This window comes from Scyliorhinus torazame, chromosome 6 (assembly GCF_047496885.1).
Source record: "Scyliorhinus torazame isolate Kashiwa2021f chromosome 6, sScyTor2.1, whole genome shotgun sequence".
NCBI lineage: Eukaryota > Metazoa > Chordata > Chondrichthyes > Carcharhiniformes > Scyliorhinidae > Scyliorhinus > Scyliorhinus torazame.
In genome coordinates, this window is record NC_092712.1 from 170,170,710 (window position 1) to 170,187,935 (window position 17,226).

General features: G+C 44.5%; 1 protein-coding gene across 12 annotated transcripts in view; it reads right to left on the minus strand.

Moving 5' to 3' along the window:
* ica1 (islet cell autoantigen 1) overlaps nucleotides 1–17,226 on the minus strand; it is a 316,484-nt gene that overhangs the window by 208,521 nt on the left and 90,737 nt on the right. For all 12 annotated transcript variants that reach the window (XM_072509105.1, XM_072509100.1, XM_072509097.1 and 9 more), the window contains one exon: nucleotides 14,177–14,375. In XM_072509105.1, coding sequence (XP_072365206.1) covers nucleotides 14,177–14,375 — 199 coding nt within the window. The remainder of the gene's footprint in view (nucleotides 1–14,176; nucleotides 14,376–17,226) is intronic.

Here is a 17,226-nt window from a genome sequence, read left to right on the forward strand (position 1 = left end):
TACCTAACTGGTGTTTAGAACAGCTGTCTCCAAGAGCGGGAGGCTCTACTATGTCCCACTAGTCAGCAACCACCCATCTCAAGTCAGGCAGCCACAGCTAATAAAGGTGCTGACGTTATTTGACATGGTCCAGCTATAGGAGCTTGGGGCTTACAGTCTCTCCTCAAAAAAGCGGACAGCATGCATTGCCCCAGGCAAACAAACAAAATAAACAAGTAGAAAGAAGATGATGCCTAATCTTCAACAGGCAAGTTAGAACATCAGGCTCATGTGCATGGGACTGATGACTTGCAGCTAGTCAATAACATGAGCAAGACATTAGTGATCGACATGAAACTTAATAGGATGAACAGTGACATGGCACCCTACAAGTTACCATGCTTGCCTAGAATGGAGCTTTGAAAGAATAACATTGCTCATTCATCTGGCTGGTGAAGCGTTCAGAGGAAATGCATGAGCAAGCTGTAGGCTTTGCATTAAGCAACTCACTACTCTTGATGATAGAACACCCACAAATGGTTATAATGTGTTCACTCATCCTCTCAATGAAAACAGGGTCAATTAACCTCATCAGCACCCATGCTCCAATGTTGAGCTCCACTACAGAGGCAAAAGACCAATTCTATGACAGCCTTGACACTGGTATTGTAAGTTGCAGCAACTCATCAGTGGAACAAAAATGAACTGGACAAAGTTGCAAAAGGACATATTCCATTTTAAAAGGGCAAGCTGTACAGACCATGTCTGCAGGCAGACAACAGAATGTACAAAAACAAGCCGGGCCAAGAGTCATGACAGAACCAACAGGAAAATTATGCGGGAAGCTTAAACGGCCCAAACTCACTCCAAAAGGAACAATTGGAAAGCAATTCATTTGTTGCCCTGGGCAGATGAAATCCCAATATCCCAATGCGAAAACGATTAAAGTTGTCTCCAGCAACCATTTTCAAGAGCTCAGCAGCCTCCAGAGACATTATGAAACTTTGTTGGAACACAAATCAGATCTATGCCATCCAATCAGCAGGCCTTTGTCTTGGAACTTACCAGTGGGAAGGGCCAGTCAGCTCCATACAGGCTTTTGCCTTTAAAAAATAGGGGACTCAAGGAACTAATTCAGATTTCTTGGTTGGCGCACTCTTCACTTGCTGCGAACAGTCCACAAAGACCGGAGGGACACCAGGCTCAAGATCCAGCAGCCACACGGACCAGCCAGTTTGGAGGAAGAACCAGAGACATCTGTGGTGGTTTTTAACTATGGAAACGGTGAGCATACTCCCTCAGCCCACAGAAATTCCCAATTAGTGTAGATTGTTGAGGTTTGGGGTGGGTGAGTGGATATATCAATGTATCTATGTTTGCGGGCATTAAAGTAAATTTGTGTAACAGTAAGAATTTTTGATGTGTTGTTTAGCCTTTTGCTTTATACATAGTATTTCATAACTGCTGTTTGTGTGTTATAGTCAGAGTTGTGGAGGACCTAATTCTCTTGAATAAATTATTTCTTTCACTGTCTGCTCTGATTGAGTCACAATAATTGCCAGAACATAATTCCGTAGTCGAGGACCCAAAAGGAATCCAAGCGCTTCGAACACACTCACTCGAGAGGCTACTGGTTAGGAATAAAAAGTGGTCCCTCCTTCTCTCTCTCTTGCGAAGTTGCACTAATGGGGCACTTCCGGGTGACATTTCACCATCAACAGGAGAGAGACTCACACAGGTGTAGGTGGCAGTCAAGGTAACTGGCCTGGCATAAGGACAACCTCACTGGTTAGGTATAAACAGTGAGACTTGTTCCCTCTCTCTTGCGAAGCTGTCCCAGTGCGACACTTCCAGGTCGTGGTTTCAACACCTGCAGGAGAGAGACACCCACAGTTATCTGTGACACCCAATACCAGCCTGTTGTGGAGTAAAGGAAACCCTTTTCGTTACAGCATCAACAGAATCGGTTCATGCTGGGGGATTTCCACTTAAGTATGGGAACAGACCATGAGACATGGTCCTTTTGTTCGAACATCATGGATAAATGAAAATGGACAGAGACTTTGAGCTTTGCTATTACCATAAGCTTTGTGAAAACTGGTTTCAGAACAAACCACACCACAAGGTGTCGTGGAGACATCCAAGATCAGCACACTGACACCAGTTGATTTTGATCGTCACCAGATGTGGATATCTGAACAGCACTGATCAATACATCCATCGCAGCTGTTATGTTGAAACTGAGGAACAGAGGGAGTGTGGAAAAGTAGCAAACTGATTGTGATACAGGTCATGTATGTGCACTAGGGTGAGAATGCAACCCTCGGGAGCTTTTTCAATGAAAGCTGAAATGGAGCCCTCATTTTATTAACAATAATGCCTACCCAGATAAAAAAAAACAACAGTTCCTCAACTTGATTTAACAGCTGCTCTTCAGCATTCTCAGAGTGCAGAAGGGAAATATAACATGCTTCAAGACATTATTTACAATATCCTAGCCCAACTATCTTCAGCAGTATCATCAATTATCTTCCTTCCATCATAAGGTCAGAAGTGGGGATGTTTGCTGATAATTGCACAATGCTCAGCACCGTTCATGGTATCTTATGCCTTCAGGTAAACTACAGAGGACATTTACTTACATACCAGAACTGCCAGATGTTTGTTCAGCCTTGCACTCCTGAGATCTAAGACAAAGGTATTCAGAGTTACTTTATGGACGGCACAGTGGTTAGCACTGCTGCCTCACAGCACCAGGGACCCGGGTTCAATTCCAGCCTCAGGTGACAGTCTGTCTGGAGTTTGCACTTCCTCCCAGTGTCTGCGTGGGTTTCCTCTGGGTGCTCCCGTTTCCTCCCACAGTCCAAAGATGTGCAGGTTAGATGGATTGGCCATAATAAATTGCTCTTAATGTCCGAACGATTAGACTGGGTTAGGGGATAGGGTGTGGGCCTAGGTAGGGTGCTCTTTCTATAGGCTGGTGTAGACTTGATGGGCCGACTGAGGAACACCTACAGTGGCAAAAGGACAGACTCCCTCCTCCAGTAAAGAGTAGAGTTGACCATTAGCATCAGGAAGACAAATGCTATGGTCCAGAATGTTGCCATACAACCACCTATCAACACTGACAATGTAATGCTGGTTGTTGATAGCTTCACATATCTAGGTTCCTCAATTAATAGGTTCCTCAATTAAAAAGAACAAAGAACAGTACAGCACAGGAACAGGCCCTTCGGCCCTCCAAGCCTGCACCGACCATGCTGCCCATCTAAACTAAAATCTTCTACACTTCCGGGGTCCGTATCCCTCTGTTCCCATCCTATTCATGTATTTGTCAAGATGCCCCTTAAACGTCACTATCATCCCTGCTTCCACCACCTCCTCCGGCAGCGAGTTCCAGGCACCCACTACCCTTGGTTTAAAAGCCGGCCTCGTACATCTCCTCTAAACCTTGCCCCTCGCACTGTAAACCCATGCCCCCTAGTAATTGACCCCTCTAACCTGGGAAAAAGTCTCTGACTATCCACTCTGTTGATGCCCCTCATAATTTTGTAGACCTCTATCAGGTCACCCCTCAACCTTCGTCGTTCCAGTGAGAACAAACCAAGTTTATTCAACCTGTCCTTATAGCTAGTGTCCTCCATACCAGGCAACATCTATCCAGCTATCCATCTATCCAGGCAACATCTTAGCAGCAATCTATTACTTGATGCTGCAATCAATACACCCATCACAAAAGCTGTAGCTGTCATGTCGAAACTGAGGAAGAGTGTGGGGAAAACTGGCAAACTGACTGAAATCTGTAAACTGCGAGTCCATCAAGACTTCATCCTCAGTGCAATCTTCTGCAAAAGTGAGAGCTGTACAACATTGCTCGACAGGAGTTTCCACTTTTGCTGTCTCAGACATATCCTCGGCATATTTTGCAGGATAAGGTCACCAACTCCGAGGTTCTGGAGTGCGGCAATTCCATTAGCTTACACTCATTGTTTTGCCAGCGACATTGCACTGGCTCGTCCAAATTCATTGGATGAATGATGGCCGTATACCCAAGGACTGTCTGTACAGTGAACTGACCACTGTTACGAATTCCTGGGTCTCGATACCTGCAAGCAAGATATGTGGATATTGATACTGACAACTGGGAGTCAGTCACTGACGGCCATTGCCTCTGGAGATTGGCAATGAAAGAAGTGAGCAGAAATGAATAGCTCAGCTGGCCAAGTGGGCCCCGGGAAAGCAGAGGCCAGTGAATTGTGCACTTCCCAGCCCAGTGTCTTCCTCTGCAGCAAATGTGGTGGAGGCTGCCATGCAAGAGTGGAGCTGCTGAGCCACACCAGACGATGCTTAACAGAGTTGATTACGGCACAAACCAACATCTTACAAGACAGAAGACTGCCGTCAACACAAGTGTATCTTGAAAATCCAGCTCACTGAGGAACTTCTGAACTTAGATCAAAATAATCAATATTCTATATAGGTATATGATTCGGTGACACACTGGCCTGTGTGACTTCCTTCTGTGATGAATTTTGAATGATTCTATGATTTGTACGTAATCAAAGAACATACCATATATTGAAATTACACTCCGACTTGGTGCACGTTTCTTTTAGATTTGTCAAGAAAAAGTCATTGTTTCTCTCAATTTTAACAAGTGTTTAGTGACTGCATTTGTCCAATTTTATGTAATAAGCATTAATTCAATTGTAACACCCATGTGTGCACAGTATTAATAAAACCCTCTTTTCAGGAATACTGAACACCAATTTAATTTCCTCTTCAGCAACTAAGTATAGTACAGCCCAGTCCATGACATACCATTTAGTACTGAGCTAAAAAAAGGTGATACATTTCCTCAAGTTTTATCCATGGACCAACCTCTGAAAAGCACCAGATAATTAATGAACAGTTGAGTGTGTACAAGTGTGCCTTGGCCTCCTGACACTATCTGGAAGTGACCTTTAAATAAGTAGGCTCCTCCTCCTGTATGGTTTGGTGCATTTATCCAAAGTGAGTTGAGATTGTCCACTGAAAAATGAGCCACTGAAGCAGGAAGATCCCTGGGTTAATCCCAACTCCGATGACTCAATTAATTATAGTCTGGATGGCACAGAGTTAAGGTTGCCAAGTCTCCAGGATTTCCTGGGGTATCCAGAAATTATAGATGTACCCCCCAGGTCAGTGCAAGCAACCCAGAAGAAAAATCGCAGGTGCATTAATAAAAAAAATCTTTGAACCAGACATTACTCTAAGCAGAGAGTGAATCGTGTCCACCATTTGTTTGACTTGCACATGTATTTGGACTTTTGCATTGCACATTGTTGGCAGCAGCAAACCAAAAAGCATGTCACGCTCTACAGGACATCTGGCACCCGTGTTACCAGGGCAAACAATTGTGTATTGCCTTAATCTATCTGGCTGAGCAGAGCAGAGCTGTTAATGAGCAGAACAGAGTTTGAACCAGGAACTTGTTTGTTAAAACAGTGATTTTGATGTCAAACTCGATACAGAAGGGAAAATAATGAGAAGGGATGGAAGATTATATTACAAGAGCGAGAAAAAAAGGAAAAAGTGATAGAAAAATGATTTTTAAAACATCTCAAATACTAACTAAAAGTTGATGGAATCGCAGCTGCAGAAAAGGAGGCAGTCGAGGCGGTTTGTCTACTGAGTCAGTATGCGTGGAAGTCTGAAACAAGAAAGGAGCAGTCACTTTGTTGGGAGTTTTCTATAGAACCCCCCTATAGCAGCAGAGAGATGGAGGAACAGATTGGGCAGCAGATCTTGGAAAGGTGCAGAAGGAACAGAGTTGTTGTCATGGGTGACTTCAACTTCCCGAATATTGACCGGAATCTCCTTACTGCAAATGGTTTGGATGGAGCAGATTTTGTCAGGTTATGTACAGGAAGGATCCCTGACGTAGATAGGCCGACTAAGGGGGGGGGGGGGGGGGGGGGGGGGGGGGGGGATATATTGTATTTGGTGCTTGACAACAAACCAGGCCATTGTCAGATGTCTCGGTGGGAGAGCATTTCGGTGACAGTGACCACAACTCCTTGACCTTTACCATAGACACGGAAAGGGATAGGAACAGACAGTATGGGAAGGTATTTGCTTGGGGGAGGGTAAATTATACTACTATTAGACAGGAGCTGAGGAGCATAAAGTGGAAACAGTTGTTCTTTGGGAAATGCACAACAGTAATGTGGGGGTTGTTTAAGGAGCACTTGCTGCGAGTGCTGGATAGTTTTGTCCCACTGAGATGAGGAAGGAATGGTAAGGTGAAGGAGCCTTTGATGACAAGAGAAGTGGTGCTTCTAGTTTCATAGAATTTACAGTGCAGAAGGAGGCCATTCGGCCCATCGAGTCTGCACCGGCGCTTGGAAAGAGCACCCCACCCAAGGTCAACACCTCCACCCTATCCCCATAACCCAGTAACCCCACCCAACACTAAGGGCAATTTTGGACACGAAGGGCAATTTATCATGGCCAATCCACCTAACCTGCACATCTTTGGACTGTGGGAGGAAACCGGAGCACCCGGAGGAAACCCACGCACACACGGGGAGGATGTGCAGACTCCGCACAGACAGTGACCCAAGCCGGAATCGAACCTGGGACCCTGGAGCTGTGAAGCAATTGTGCTATCCACAAGGCTACCGTGCTGCCCCGAAGTTAGCCTTAGTTAAGAGGAAGAAGGAAGCTTACGTAAGGTTGAGGAGGCAAGGATCTGGCATGGCTCGAGAGGGTTACAAGGTAGCTAGGAAGGAACTCAAAAATGGATGGAGAGCTAGAAGGGGCATGGAAAAGCCCTGGCAGAAAGGATTAGTGAAAACCCCAAGGCGTTCTACACTTGTGAGAAATAAGAGGATGATCAGAGTGAGAGTAGGGCCGATCAAGGATAGTGGAGGAAACTTGTGCCTAGAGCCTGAGGAGATAGGGGAGGCACTAAATGAATATTTTGCTTCAGTATTCACTTGTTGCTAATGAGTACAGCGTGAACCAGGTTAATTGACTTGAACAGGTTGATATTAAGAAGGAGGATGTGCTGGAAATTTTGAAAAGCATCAGGATAGATAAGTCCCCTGGGCCTGACAGGATATACCCAAGTTTACTACGGGAAGCGAGGGAGGAGATTGCTGCGCTGTTGGCGATGATCTTTGCGTCCTCGCTCTCTATTGGAGTAGTACCGGATGATTGGAGGGAGGCGAATGTTGTTCCCCTGTGCAAGAAAGGGAATAGGAAAATCCCTGGGAATTACAGACCAGTCAATCTTGTGTCTATGGTGAGCAAAATATTGGAAAGGATTTGGAGAGATAAGATTTATGATTATTTAGAAAAACATAGTTTGATTAAAGATAGTCAGCATGGTTTTGTGAGGGGCAGGTCATGCCTCACAAGCCTCATTGAATTCTTTGAGGATGTGATGAGACACATTGATGAAGGTCAGCCAGTGGATGTGGTGTATATGAATTTCAGTAAGGCATTTGATAAGGTTCCCTATGGTAGGCTCATTCAGAACGTTAGGGGGCATGGGATACAGGGAGATTTGGCTGTCTGGATACAGAATTGGCTGACCGAAAGACCGCAAATGATAATGGATGGAAAGTATTCCACCTGGAGGTCGGTGACCAGTGGTGTCCCGCAGGGATCTGTTCTGGGACCTCGGCTCTTTGTGGTTTTTATAAATTACTTGGATGAGGAACTGGAGGGTGGGTTAGTAAGTTTGCCGATGACAAGAAGGTTGGTGGAGTTGTAGATAGTGTCGAAGGCTGTTGCCGGTTACAACAGGACATTGACAGATGCAGAGCTGGGCTGAGAAGAGGCAGATGGAGTTCAACCTAGATAAATGTGAAGTGATTCATTTTGGAAGGTCGAATTTGAATGCTGAATACAGGGTTAAAGGCAGGATTCTTGGAAGTGTGGGGAACAGAGGGATCTTGGGGTCCACGTACAAAGATCCCTCAAAGTTGCCACCCAGGTTGATAGGGTTGTTAAGAAGGCATATGGTGTGTTGGCTTTCATTAACAGGGGCATCGAGTTTAAGAGCTGCGAGGCTTTGCTGCAGCTTTATAAAACCGTGGTTAGACCACACTTGGAATATTGTCACCTCATTATAGGAAGGATGTGGATGCTTTGGAGAGGGTGCAGAGGAGGTTTACCAGGATGTTGCCTGGCCTGGAGGGCACGTCTTATGAAGAGCCGTTGTGGGAGCTAGGGCTTTTCTCACTGGAGCGAAGAAGGAAGAGGTGACTTGATAGAGGTGTACAAGATGATGGGAGACATGGATAGAGTGGATAGTCAGAGACAGTTCCCCAGGGCAGAAATGGCTGTCACGAGGGGACATAATTTTAAGGTGATTGGAGGAAGGTATAGGGGGAGATGTCAGAGGTAGGTTCTTTACACAGAGTGGTGGGTGTGTGGAATGCACGACCAGCAGAGGTGGTAGAGTCAGAGTCATTAGGGACATTTAAGCGACTCTTGGACAGGCACATGGACAGCAGTAAATTGAAGGGGTGTAGGCTAGGTTGATCTTAGATTAGGATAAATGGTTGGTACAACATCGTGGGCAAAAGGGCCTGTGCTGTACTGTTCTGTGTTTTATGAATCAAAATGCATTGCTAAAAGCCACTTCTCATTGCTGGAGCCGTAAATTGGCAGCAATTATGACTTTCCACACTATAAAAAGTTACTTACACTGGAATGGACAAGCCCTGACATTTCTTTTGTCTAGTTCCGTCCATATCTGTGGCATAAATAGGGCAACTGCTGAAGTTCAATGTACCTTTTTTCCTTTTTAAATTTTTTTTTTTTTTTTTTTTTATTAAAGAGTACCCAATTATTTATTTTGAATTAAAGGGCAAATTATCGTGGCCAATTCACCTACCCTGCACATCTTCAGGTTGTGGGGGTGAGACCCACGCAGACACAGGGAGAATGTGCAAACCCCACATGGAGGAGAATGTGCAAACCCCACATGGACTATGACCCAGGGCCGGGATCGAACCCGGGTCCTCGGCGCTGTGAGGCAGCAGTGCTAACTACAAAATCGAACCCGTTGTGCTCTCGTCATTCTCTATTATTTAAAAAAATATATTTTTATAAAGGGGATTTGCAAGTTTTTATAATAATAACATGCCATGAACATGGTACAATAAACATTTCTCCCCCCCCCCATCCCAATGTTCACACAGCCCAACCATGAAACAACAATCCAGTCCTCTTTCCCCCCCCCCTTTGGAATTCTGCTTCTACTGACATTTTAATTTTCCCCGAGAAAGTCGACGAACGGCTGCCACCTCCGGGTGAACCCGACCATTGGCCCTCTTAAGGCGAACTTTATTTTCTCAAGACTGAGAAAACCAGCCATGTCACTAACCCAGGTCTCTACATTCGGGAGCTTCGAGTCCCTCCACATTAATAAGATCCGTCTCCGGGCTACCCGGGAGGCAAAGGCCAAGACGTCGGCCTCTTTCACCCCCTGAACTCCCGGCTCTTCCGACACTCCAAAGATCGCCACCTCCAGTTTCGGCATCACCCGTGTTTTGAGTACCGTGATGCCTTAGCGAACCCCTGCCAGAACCCTCTAAGCTTTGGGCATGCCCAAAACATGTGGACATGGTTTGCTGGGCTTCTCGCACACCTGTCCTTTATCCCGAAAAATCTGCTCATCCCAGCCACAGTCATGTGGCCCGGTGGACTACCTTGAATTGTATCAGGCTAAGCCTGGCATATGATGAGGATGTATTAACCCTGCGTAGGGCATCCGCCCCACAGACCCGCCTCTATCTCTCCTCCTAGCTCGTCCTCCCACTTGCCATTGAGCTCCTCCACCAGGGTTTCCTCCGCCTCCCAAAGCTCCTGATACCTTCCCCTCTCCCACCCAGGTACTGGAAATAACTCTGTCCTGTATCCCCCGTGGCGGCAGCAGCGGGAAGGCCGGAACCTGCTTTCTCAAGAAGTCTCGCACCTGCAAATACCTATACCCGTTCCCTGCTGGCAATTCAAATTTATCCTCCAAGGCTTTCAAGCTGGGGAAGCTCCCATCTATAAATAGATCATGATGTGGTGATGCCGCAGTTGGACTGGGGTGAGCACAGCAAGAAGTCTTACAACACCAGGTTAAAGTCCAACAGGTTTGTTTCAAATCACTAGCTTTCGGAGCACTGCTCCTTCCTCAGGTGAATGAAGAGGTATGTCCTCCATGGCCGCCATCAGAAGTCATCGTTCCCTTTTAAATGAACAAGACCAATCGTTATAAAAAATATTGGATAGGAAAAATTGTTGTTTGGTCTGGGCAGATGAAGGTCATGTGATTAAATGTCCAGCAATGTGTCCAGTCCACATTGACAACATTGATGTGAACGGAGTGTTACCTGTTGAAGGGTCTACAATGCGGGGACATGGATACAACATTAAAAGCAAGATATTTAAGACAGAACATATGTGAAATATTTAAATACAGACTGTTGAGAGATCATATAGTGCACTGCCAGAGTTAGTGATTGAAGCAGAGAATAGGTGAACGCACACTTTAGAATGGGTTAGATAGGTGGATGATAGAAAGGTAAATGATGCGATTTGGGAACAGGATGGGCGTGTGAATGGCGCTTGGAAAATGGGATTAGCAATATTGTTCATGTGGGCAACCTGCTTGTGTTGTAATTTCTATGCTATTCAATGTAGTTACTTAAGAATAGGTTAATTGTGCCAAAATTGTTTTTTGGTCAATAGTTAAAGCAAGTGACTTGTGGCATGACACAGTTATAAATATTTACAATCTTTGTACAGCTCAATTTTAGATTAACAAATTCCTGGATGCATTGAAAACGCTGCAACATAGCAGGTGTCTCAGCGCATCAACCTTTACATTTGTGCCAGTGCAAGGAACATAATTAAGAAACTAAAGCATCAAAAATTGCCACTGATTTAAAAAAAAACACAACTCCATTATCTTGGGGGAAAGAATCAGAGTTCCGGAGTACACATAGAAAATAGGTGTTGGAGGAGACCATTCAGCCCTTCGAGCCTGCTCCACCATTCAATATGACCTTGGCTGACCATCCAACTCAGCAACCTGTTCCCGCTTTCCCCATCATATTCTTTGACCCTTTTAGCCAAAGAGCTATGTGTAACTCCTTCTTGAAAACATACAATGTTTTGGCCTGCTTTCTGTGGTAGAGAATTCCAAAGAACAAAGAACAAAGAAAAGTACAGCACAGGAACAGGCCCTTCGGCCCTCCAAGCCTGTGCCGACCATGCTGCCCGTCTAAAGTAAAATCTTCCACACTTCCTGGGTCCATATCCCTCTATTCCCATCCTATTCATGTATTTGTCAAGATTCCACAGGGTCACCACTCCCTGGGCGAAGAAATTTCTCTTCATCTCAGTCTTAATGGTCTACCCTAAATCCTCAGACTGTGATTCATGGTTCCGGGCTCCCCTGCCATCAGGAACATCCTTCATGCGTCTACATTTCCTAGATCCATTAGAACAGACTGAAAAGAGTTACTTGTGGGGAAATCTACAGAAGAGCAATGGGGGGGGGGGGGGGGGTCGTTCAAAAAGGAAATGGGGAGGGTACCGACCCAACATGTTCCCTCTACAGTAATGGGAAGGAGTTCCCTCTGGAGTAATAGGAAGGAGTAGCAAGAGAACCATGGATGACCAGAGACATTCAGGATACGATGAGCCGGAAAGGAGGGGCTTTTAACAAGGAGAGCAAATCAACGGAGGCATTAGCGGAGTTTAGAAGGTGCAGGATGGAGTTTAAGAAAGCAATTAGGAGAGCAAAAAGGGGATATGAGAAAACTCTGGCTGATAAAACTGGGGAAAATCCCCCAAGATATTCTATAAGTCTATCAATGGGAAGAGGATAACCAGGGAAGGAGTAGGGCCCACTAGGGACCAAAGAAATCTGTGGGTGGAGCCAGAGGACATTGGTAGGGTATTGAATGAATACTTGATATCTGTCTCCACCCAAGAAAATGAGGAGGTAGATATAGAATTAGGGGAGAGAGACTGTAAGGTTCTTGAGCAAATTGTCATAGGGAGTGACAAGGTATTGGTGTTGGCAGGCTTAAAAGGACAAATCTCCAGATGAATTGAGTCCCAGGATACTGTGGGAAGCGAGGGAGGAGATTGCAGGACCCAAAATTTTAATTCCTCTCTGGCCTTGGGAGAGGTGCCAGAGGACTGGAGAACAGCTTATGTGATCCCACTATTTAAGAAAGTTGTTGAGATCTGCTAGGGAACTACAGACCAATGAGTCTCACGTGAGGGGTAGGGAAACTATTGGAGAACATTCTGAAGGAGAGAATCTATCTCCACTTGGAGAGGCAAGGTTTGATCAGGAATAGACAACATGGCTTTGAGAGAGGGAGGTCATGCCCAATAAATTTGATTGAATTTTTGAGTATGTGGGCGGCACGGTAGCACAGTGGTTAGCACTGTAGCTTCACAGTGCCAGGGTCCCAAGTTCGATTCTCGGCTTGGGTCACTGCCTGTGTGGAGTTTGCACATTCTCCCCGTGTCTGCGTGGGTTTCGTCCGGGTGCTCCGGTTTCCTCCCACAAGTCCCAAAAGACGTGCTTGTCAGGTGAATTGGACATTCTGAAATCTCCCTCGGTGTACTCGAACAGGCGCCGGAATGTGGCGACTAGGGGCGTTTCACAGTAACTTCATTGCAGTGTTAATGTAAGCCTACTTGTGACAATAAAGATTATTATAAAAAACTCAATCTCTCCTCATAGGTCCCAGAAATCAGTCTGGTAGACTTCACTCCTGCTAGAGCAAGAAAATCATTCCTCAGATAAAGAGACCAAAACTACACACAATATCCCAGGTGTGGTTTCAACAAGGCCCTGTATAATTGCAGCAAGACATCTCTGCTCCTGTACTCGAATCCCTCGCTATGAAGGCCAACATACCTTTTTTACCACCTGCTGCACCTGCATGCTTACTTTCAGTGACTGGTGAGCAAGGACATTTCTGCAAGTTGTGCATTGACGCAAAATAACTTTTGTTGCCAGTATTTATTTCCAATTGCAACTGTCTCGGTCAAGATTCGAAAGAAAAGATATGTATATTTATATTTACTTTATAAAATTATTTTTTTCCGTTTTCCAAAATGGACCGTTGCTGGGCTGATAAAAGGGCTCCAGCTAAGTTTCTGAGCAGTTTGAAAGTAAACAAAGGCTAACACCTCACCTCCTTGCATCGCATAAACATTCCTGCCAAGCCAACACACCGCTCTTGCAGACAAGATGTCCAGCTAGAAAAAGGGCAGCTGTTCACAACTCCTAGTTTCCAATCTGATGCTAATGGCCAAAGTATTACTTGTTCCACCCAGGGGCCGCGTTTAACTACCTGAAGCCAATTTCTCCTTGAACAAAAGGAATCCCTACTCCTATTGAACACCTCAGAATTCCAGCCCTGGAAAAATACATCCTTTGCCCAACAGCCAGGAAAAGTGGTTGGAGGTATGTCACATGAGCTTCCCCAAGATGCTAGAATTTGTAAAATTACCAAGTCGGGCTGAACTCAAACAGTCACTGTTTGGCCTCCGAAGAGAAACAGTATCTCCAAGGCAAGTATCCAGTGTTGCCCACCATCTCAGCATAAATCATGTGGCATCAGAAAGAACTCTGGTCCCTCATTAAAACTGCAAACTATTGGAACACTGTAACTTGTGCTTCCAAGACTAACTCAACTCTACATGCCTTCTCCCCTGGTGGAAGTCTCGTTTGTGAAAAGACAGATCACCCTTCAATAGGCAACCACCCCTCTGAAGAAACATTCAATTAGACTTCCGATTCTGGTCACACATAAACCCCAACTTGTATTTTATTGGGTCTGGCCTTGAGCCTCTTTCTCTTATCCCTCTTTGTATTGTATGAGTGCTAAAAAAAGGGCAGACATCGCAAAACTCCACGCAAGCATGTGTATAAAAATCAAACAACCCCTTTTATCACATCTTACCTCGAGTTTGCTGTGCAAATTATCTATAGATGATTGGAACACTCCAAATTTGATTGTTGGGGATAATACGCCACTATTTATAAAATCAAAAATAAAATAAAAACATCTTTGTTTATGAACAGGTTAGGAGAGGAAAAATTAATCTCCCCTTCTGTAATAGTAACCCTTAACCAATAGTGGTCATAAAAGATCTGATCAAAATATATTATTCTTACCTTCCTAAATTTTTCAAGATGCTTATACATATCAGGGTCCAATTCCTGAGAAATATCTTTCATCCATAGTAATGCTCCCCGGTATTCTGTGCGAGACTGTTCCATTCGGCTCACAGTCAACCAAGTGTCTGAAATGGCACGATACCTAAAGGTTTCCACTTCCTGGTACAATCGACATAAAGGACTGCGGAGTGCCAACCTAAAGCATTAAACCACACCAAATTAGGGCTCTTACTTCCATCTTAATACTCCAAAGTAAAGTAGCACTATATTTCCACCCACACGCCCCCCACCCCAACCCCAACGCAAGTGTTTTAGTTGTTGTTATTACAAAGTTAAATCAAGACATTAGGAGCAAACAGCATCTAGTCATAATAAGAAAATAATTCGGAATCTTATTTTATGCCCATACACTTATCTTCCTTCATTTTACTTAGGCCATTGTTATGTATCCACTCCATTTCTCCCTCACATTTTGATTTTTTAGAACCCTTCCTTTGGTATGGAGATTATTGGTCAGACTGGGACAGGCATTTAAAATAGCTAAAAGCAAATTACTGCAGATGCTGGAATCTGAAACAAAAACACAAAATGCTGGACAATCTCAGCCAGTCTGGCACCATCTGTGGTGAGCAAAGGGAGCTAACATTGCAAGTCTGGATGACTCTTTGCCAAAGCTGTCTTCCTTTGGGAAGGAAATTTTGCACACGGTAGAATCAGAACAAGTCGTAAACAAGAGGAATAAGGAACAGACATCTGAAATCAAAGAATGACTAATAACTACAAAAAGCAGAGCAGATTTAGAGAAAAAAAGAGAGTTGCAGATGAGTAAGGCAGATTTGAAATCCAAGACAGCAGTGCTGGATATAAACAAGGAATTGAGATTTATAATAAAATACAACCAGCAGGACATAAAGCTGAAAATTGAGCAACACATTTTCATCAATATTCTGACATCCCTTAATTATCTTTGTAATATTCATAATTATACCAACACAAACCTCCAATTTGTGCTGGCAAATAAATAATATATTCCAAAATAACACATGCACGTAAGCACTTAAAATCATTATTCATACCTTAACATAATGTACAAAAATAATCTTTATTGTTGTCCCAAGTAGGCTATTAACACTGTAATGAAGTTACTGCGAAAATCATTAGGACTGAATATTCACCCAATATTATCCTGTTTCTATTTCCTCGTGGAACTCCCATTGTGCATTCAGATGAGTTTGTCGGACTCCACCAGATTTTTCAAGACATCTAATATGAGACTTCAGAACATCTGTACCTCCTGTTTACCAAAAGTTTTGCACCAATCAAGCATCCTCATGCATGGGTTTGACTCAAGGGATGGCATGATGTACTGTCACATCATGAGCATATCATGCCATGTTTCTTGGACAGTGATCACTGATGTGTTGCACAAGGTGATTGGCATTGCATATTAATGGTATGGATGTTTTATTTTTGTTACTAAAATTCAAATGTTTGTCTTATGAGCAAGTGCTAATCCTGCCCCATCAGTCGCTCCATGAACCTCACCAATTTATATGAATAGATGTAATGCACAAGTAACAGTACACAGGTTCCCACCATCAATTACATGTTAACTGTTGAGATGGGTTAGAAGAAATGTGTGCGGGAAGTTGGGTATAGCTCCTTGACCACATTTAGATGTGGCAGAATACGGTCTTAATCGGCTTTAAAGTGAACTGTAATTTTTTTGGTGGGATTACTCATGTTCAGGTTTTGCCCTCTATTATGACTCAAAGCCCCCCCCATAAAAACAGGTGGTAATTCAGGTGCAAATACAATCTTAAGAAGAAACCTCGATTTAGTAAATGATTGTTTCGTGCAGAATAAAGTAATGGTTGACAACCAAGATAAATGAGATAAAAGATAAAAGCAAATTACATCGGAAACAAAAGCAAAAAATACTGGGCAATCTCAGCAGGTCTGACCGGATCTGTGGAGAGAGAAAGGAGCTAACATCTCAAGTCTGGAGGAAACTTTGTCAAAACTGGAAATACGGTCAGATTTATACTGTTGTGGAGGGTGGCATGGAGCCATGGGCTGGATAGGGACCAGTGTTAGGTGGATAGGTGGAGGTTGACAAAGATGTCGTGGACAGAAAGACAAAGAGAATGTAAGTGGGGGTGATTAAGGCTAAGAAGGGTGCTGATAGTGGCAAATAAGGAGATTAGAATGTGTCAATAGCAGAACAAAGGTAAGCAGTCTGTCAAAGGGCAATTAGGAACAGTTGGCCCAAGTTGGGTGGGGAGGGTGGACAATGGTGGGGGGGGGAAACAGAACAATGGAAGAAATTAATACAAATAAAAATGGGGTGAAGGTGAAGGAGAGAGTTCATAGTCTGAAGTTGTTGAACTCAATGCTAAGTCCGGAAGGCTGTAATGTGCCTAATCGAAAGATGAGGGGCTGATCCTTCAGTTTGCGCTGGGCTGCTCTGGAACATTGCAGCAGGCCAAGGATGGACATGAGAGCAGGAAGGTGAGTTGAATTGGCAAACGACAGGAAGGTCTGGGTCTTGCTTGCAGATGGACTGGAGATGTTCTGCAAAGCAGTCACCCAATCTGTGTTTAGTCTCTCCAATGTAGAGTAGACCGCAGTGGGAGCAGCAAATGCAATAGACTGAAGGAGGTGCATGTGAAGTGCTGCCTCACTTCAAAAGAATGTCTGGTCCCTGGGAGGAAGTAAAGGGGCAGATGTTATTCTTCTGGATTGCATGGGAATATGCCATGGGAAGAGGGTGAGGTGTTGGAAGTGATGGAGGAATGGACCAAGGATTGGACCAGAGTATCCTGGAGGGAACAGTCTCTGTGAAATGCTGACAGGAGGATTGAGGGCAAGATGTGTTTGGTGGTGGCATCATGCTGGAGTTGACGGAGAGTGATTCTTTGAATGCGGAGGCCGGTGGGGTGAAATGTGAGGACAGGGGGGCCACAACCTTTAAGGACTCCATCCCATTCTCCCAGTTCCTTCACCCCCATCGCATCTGTTCCGATGATACCACTTTCCAAAAAGGT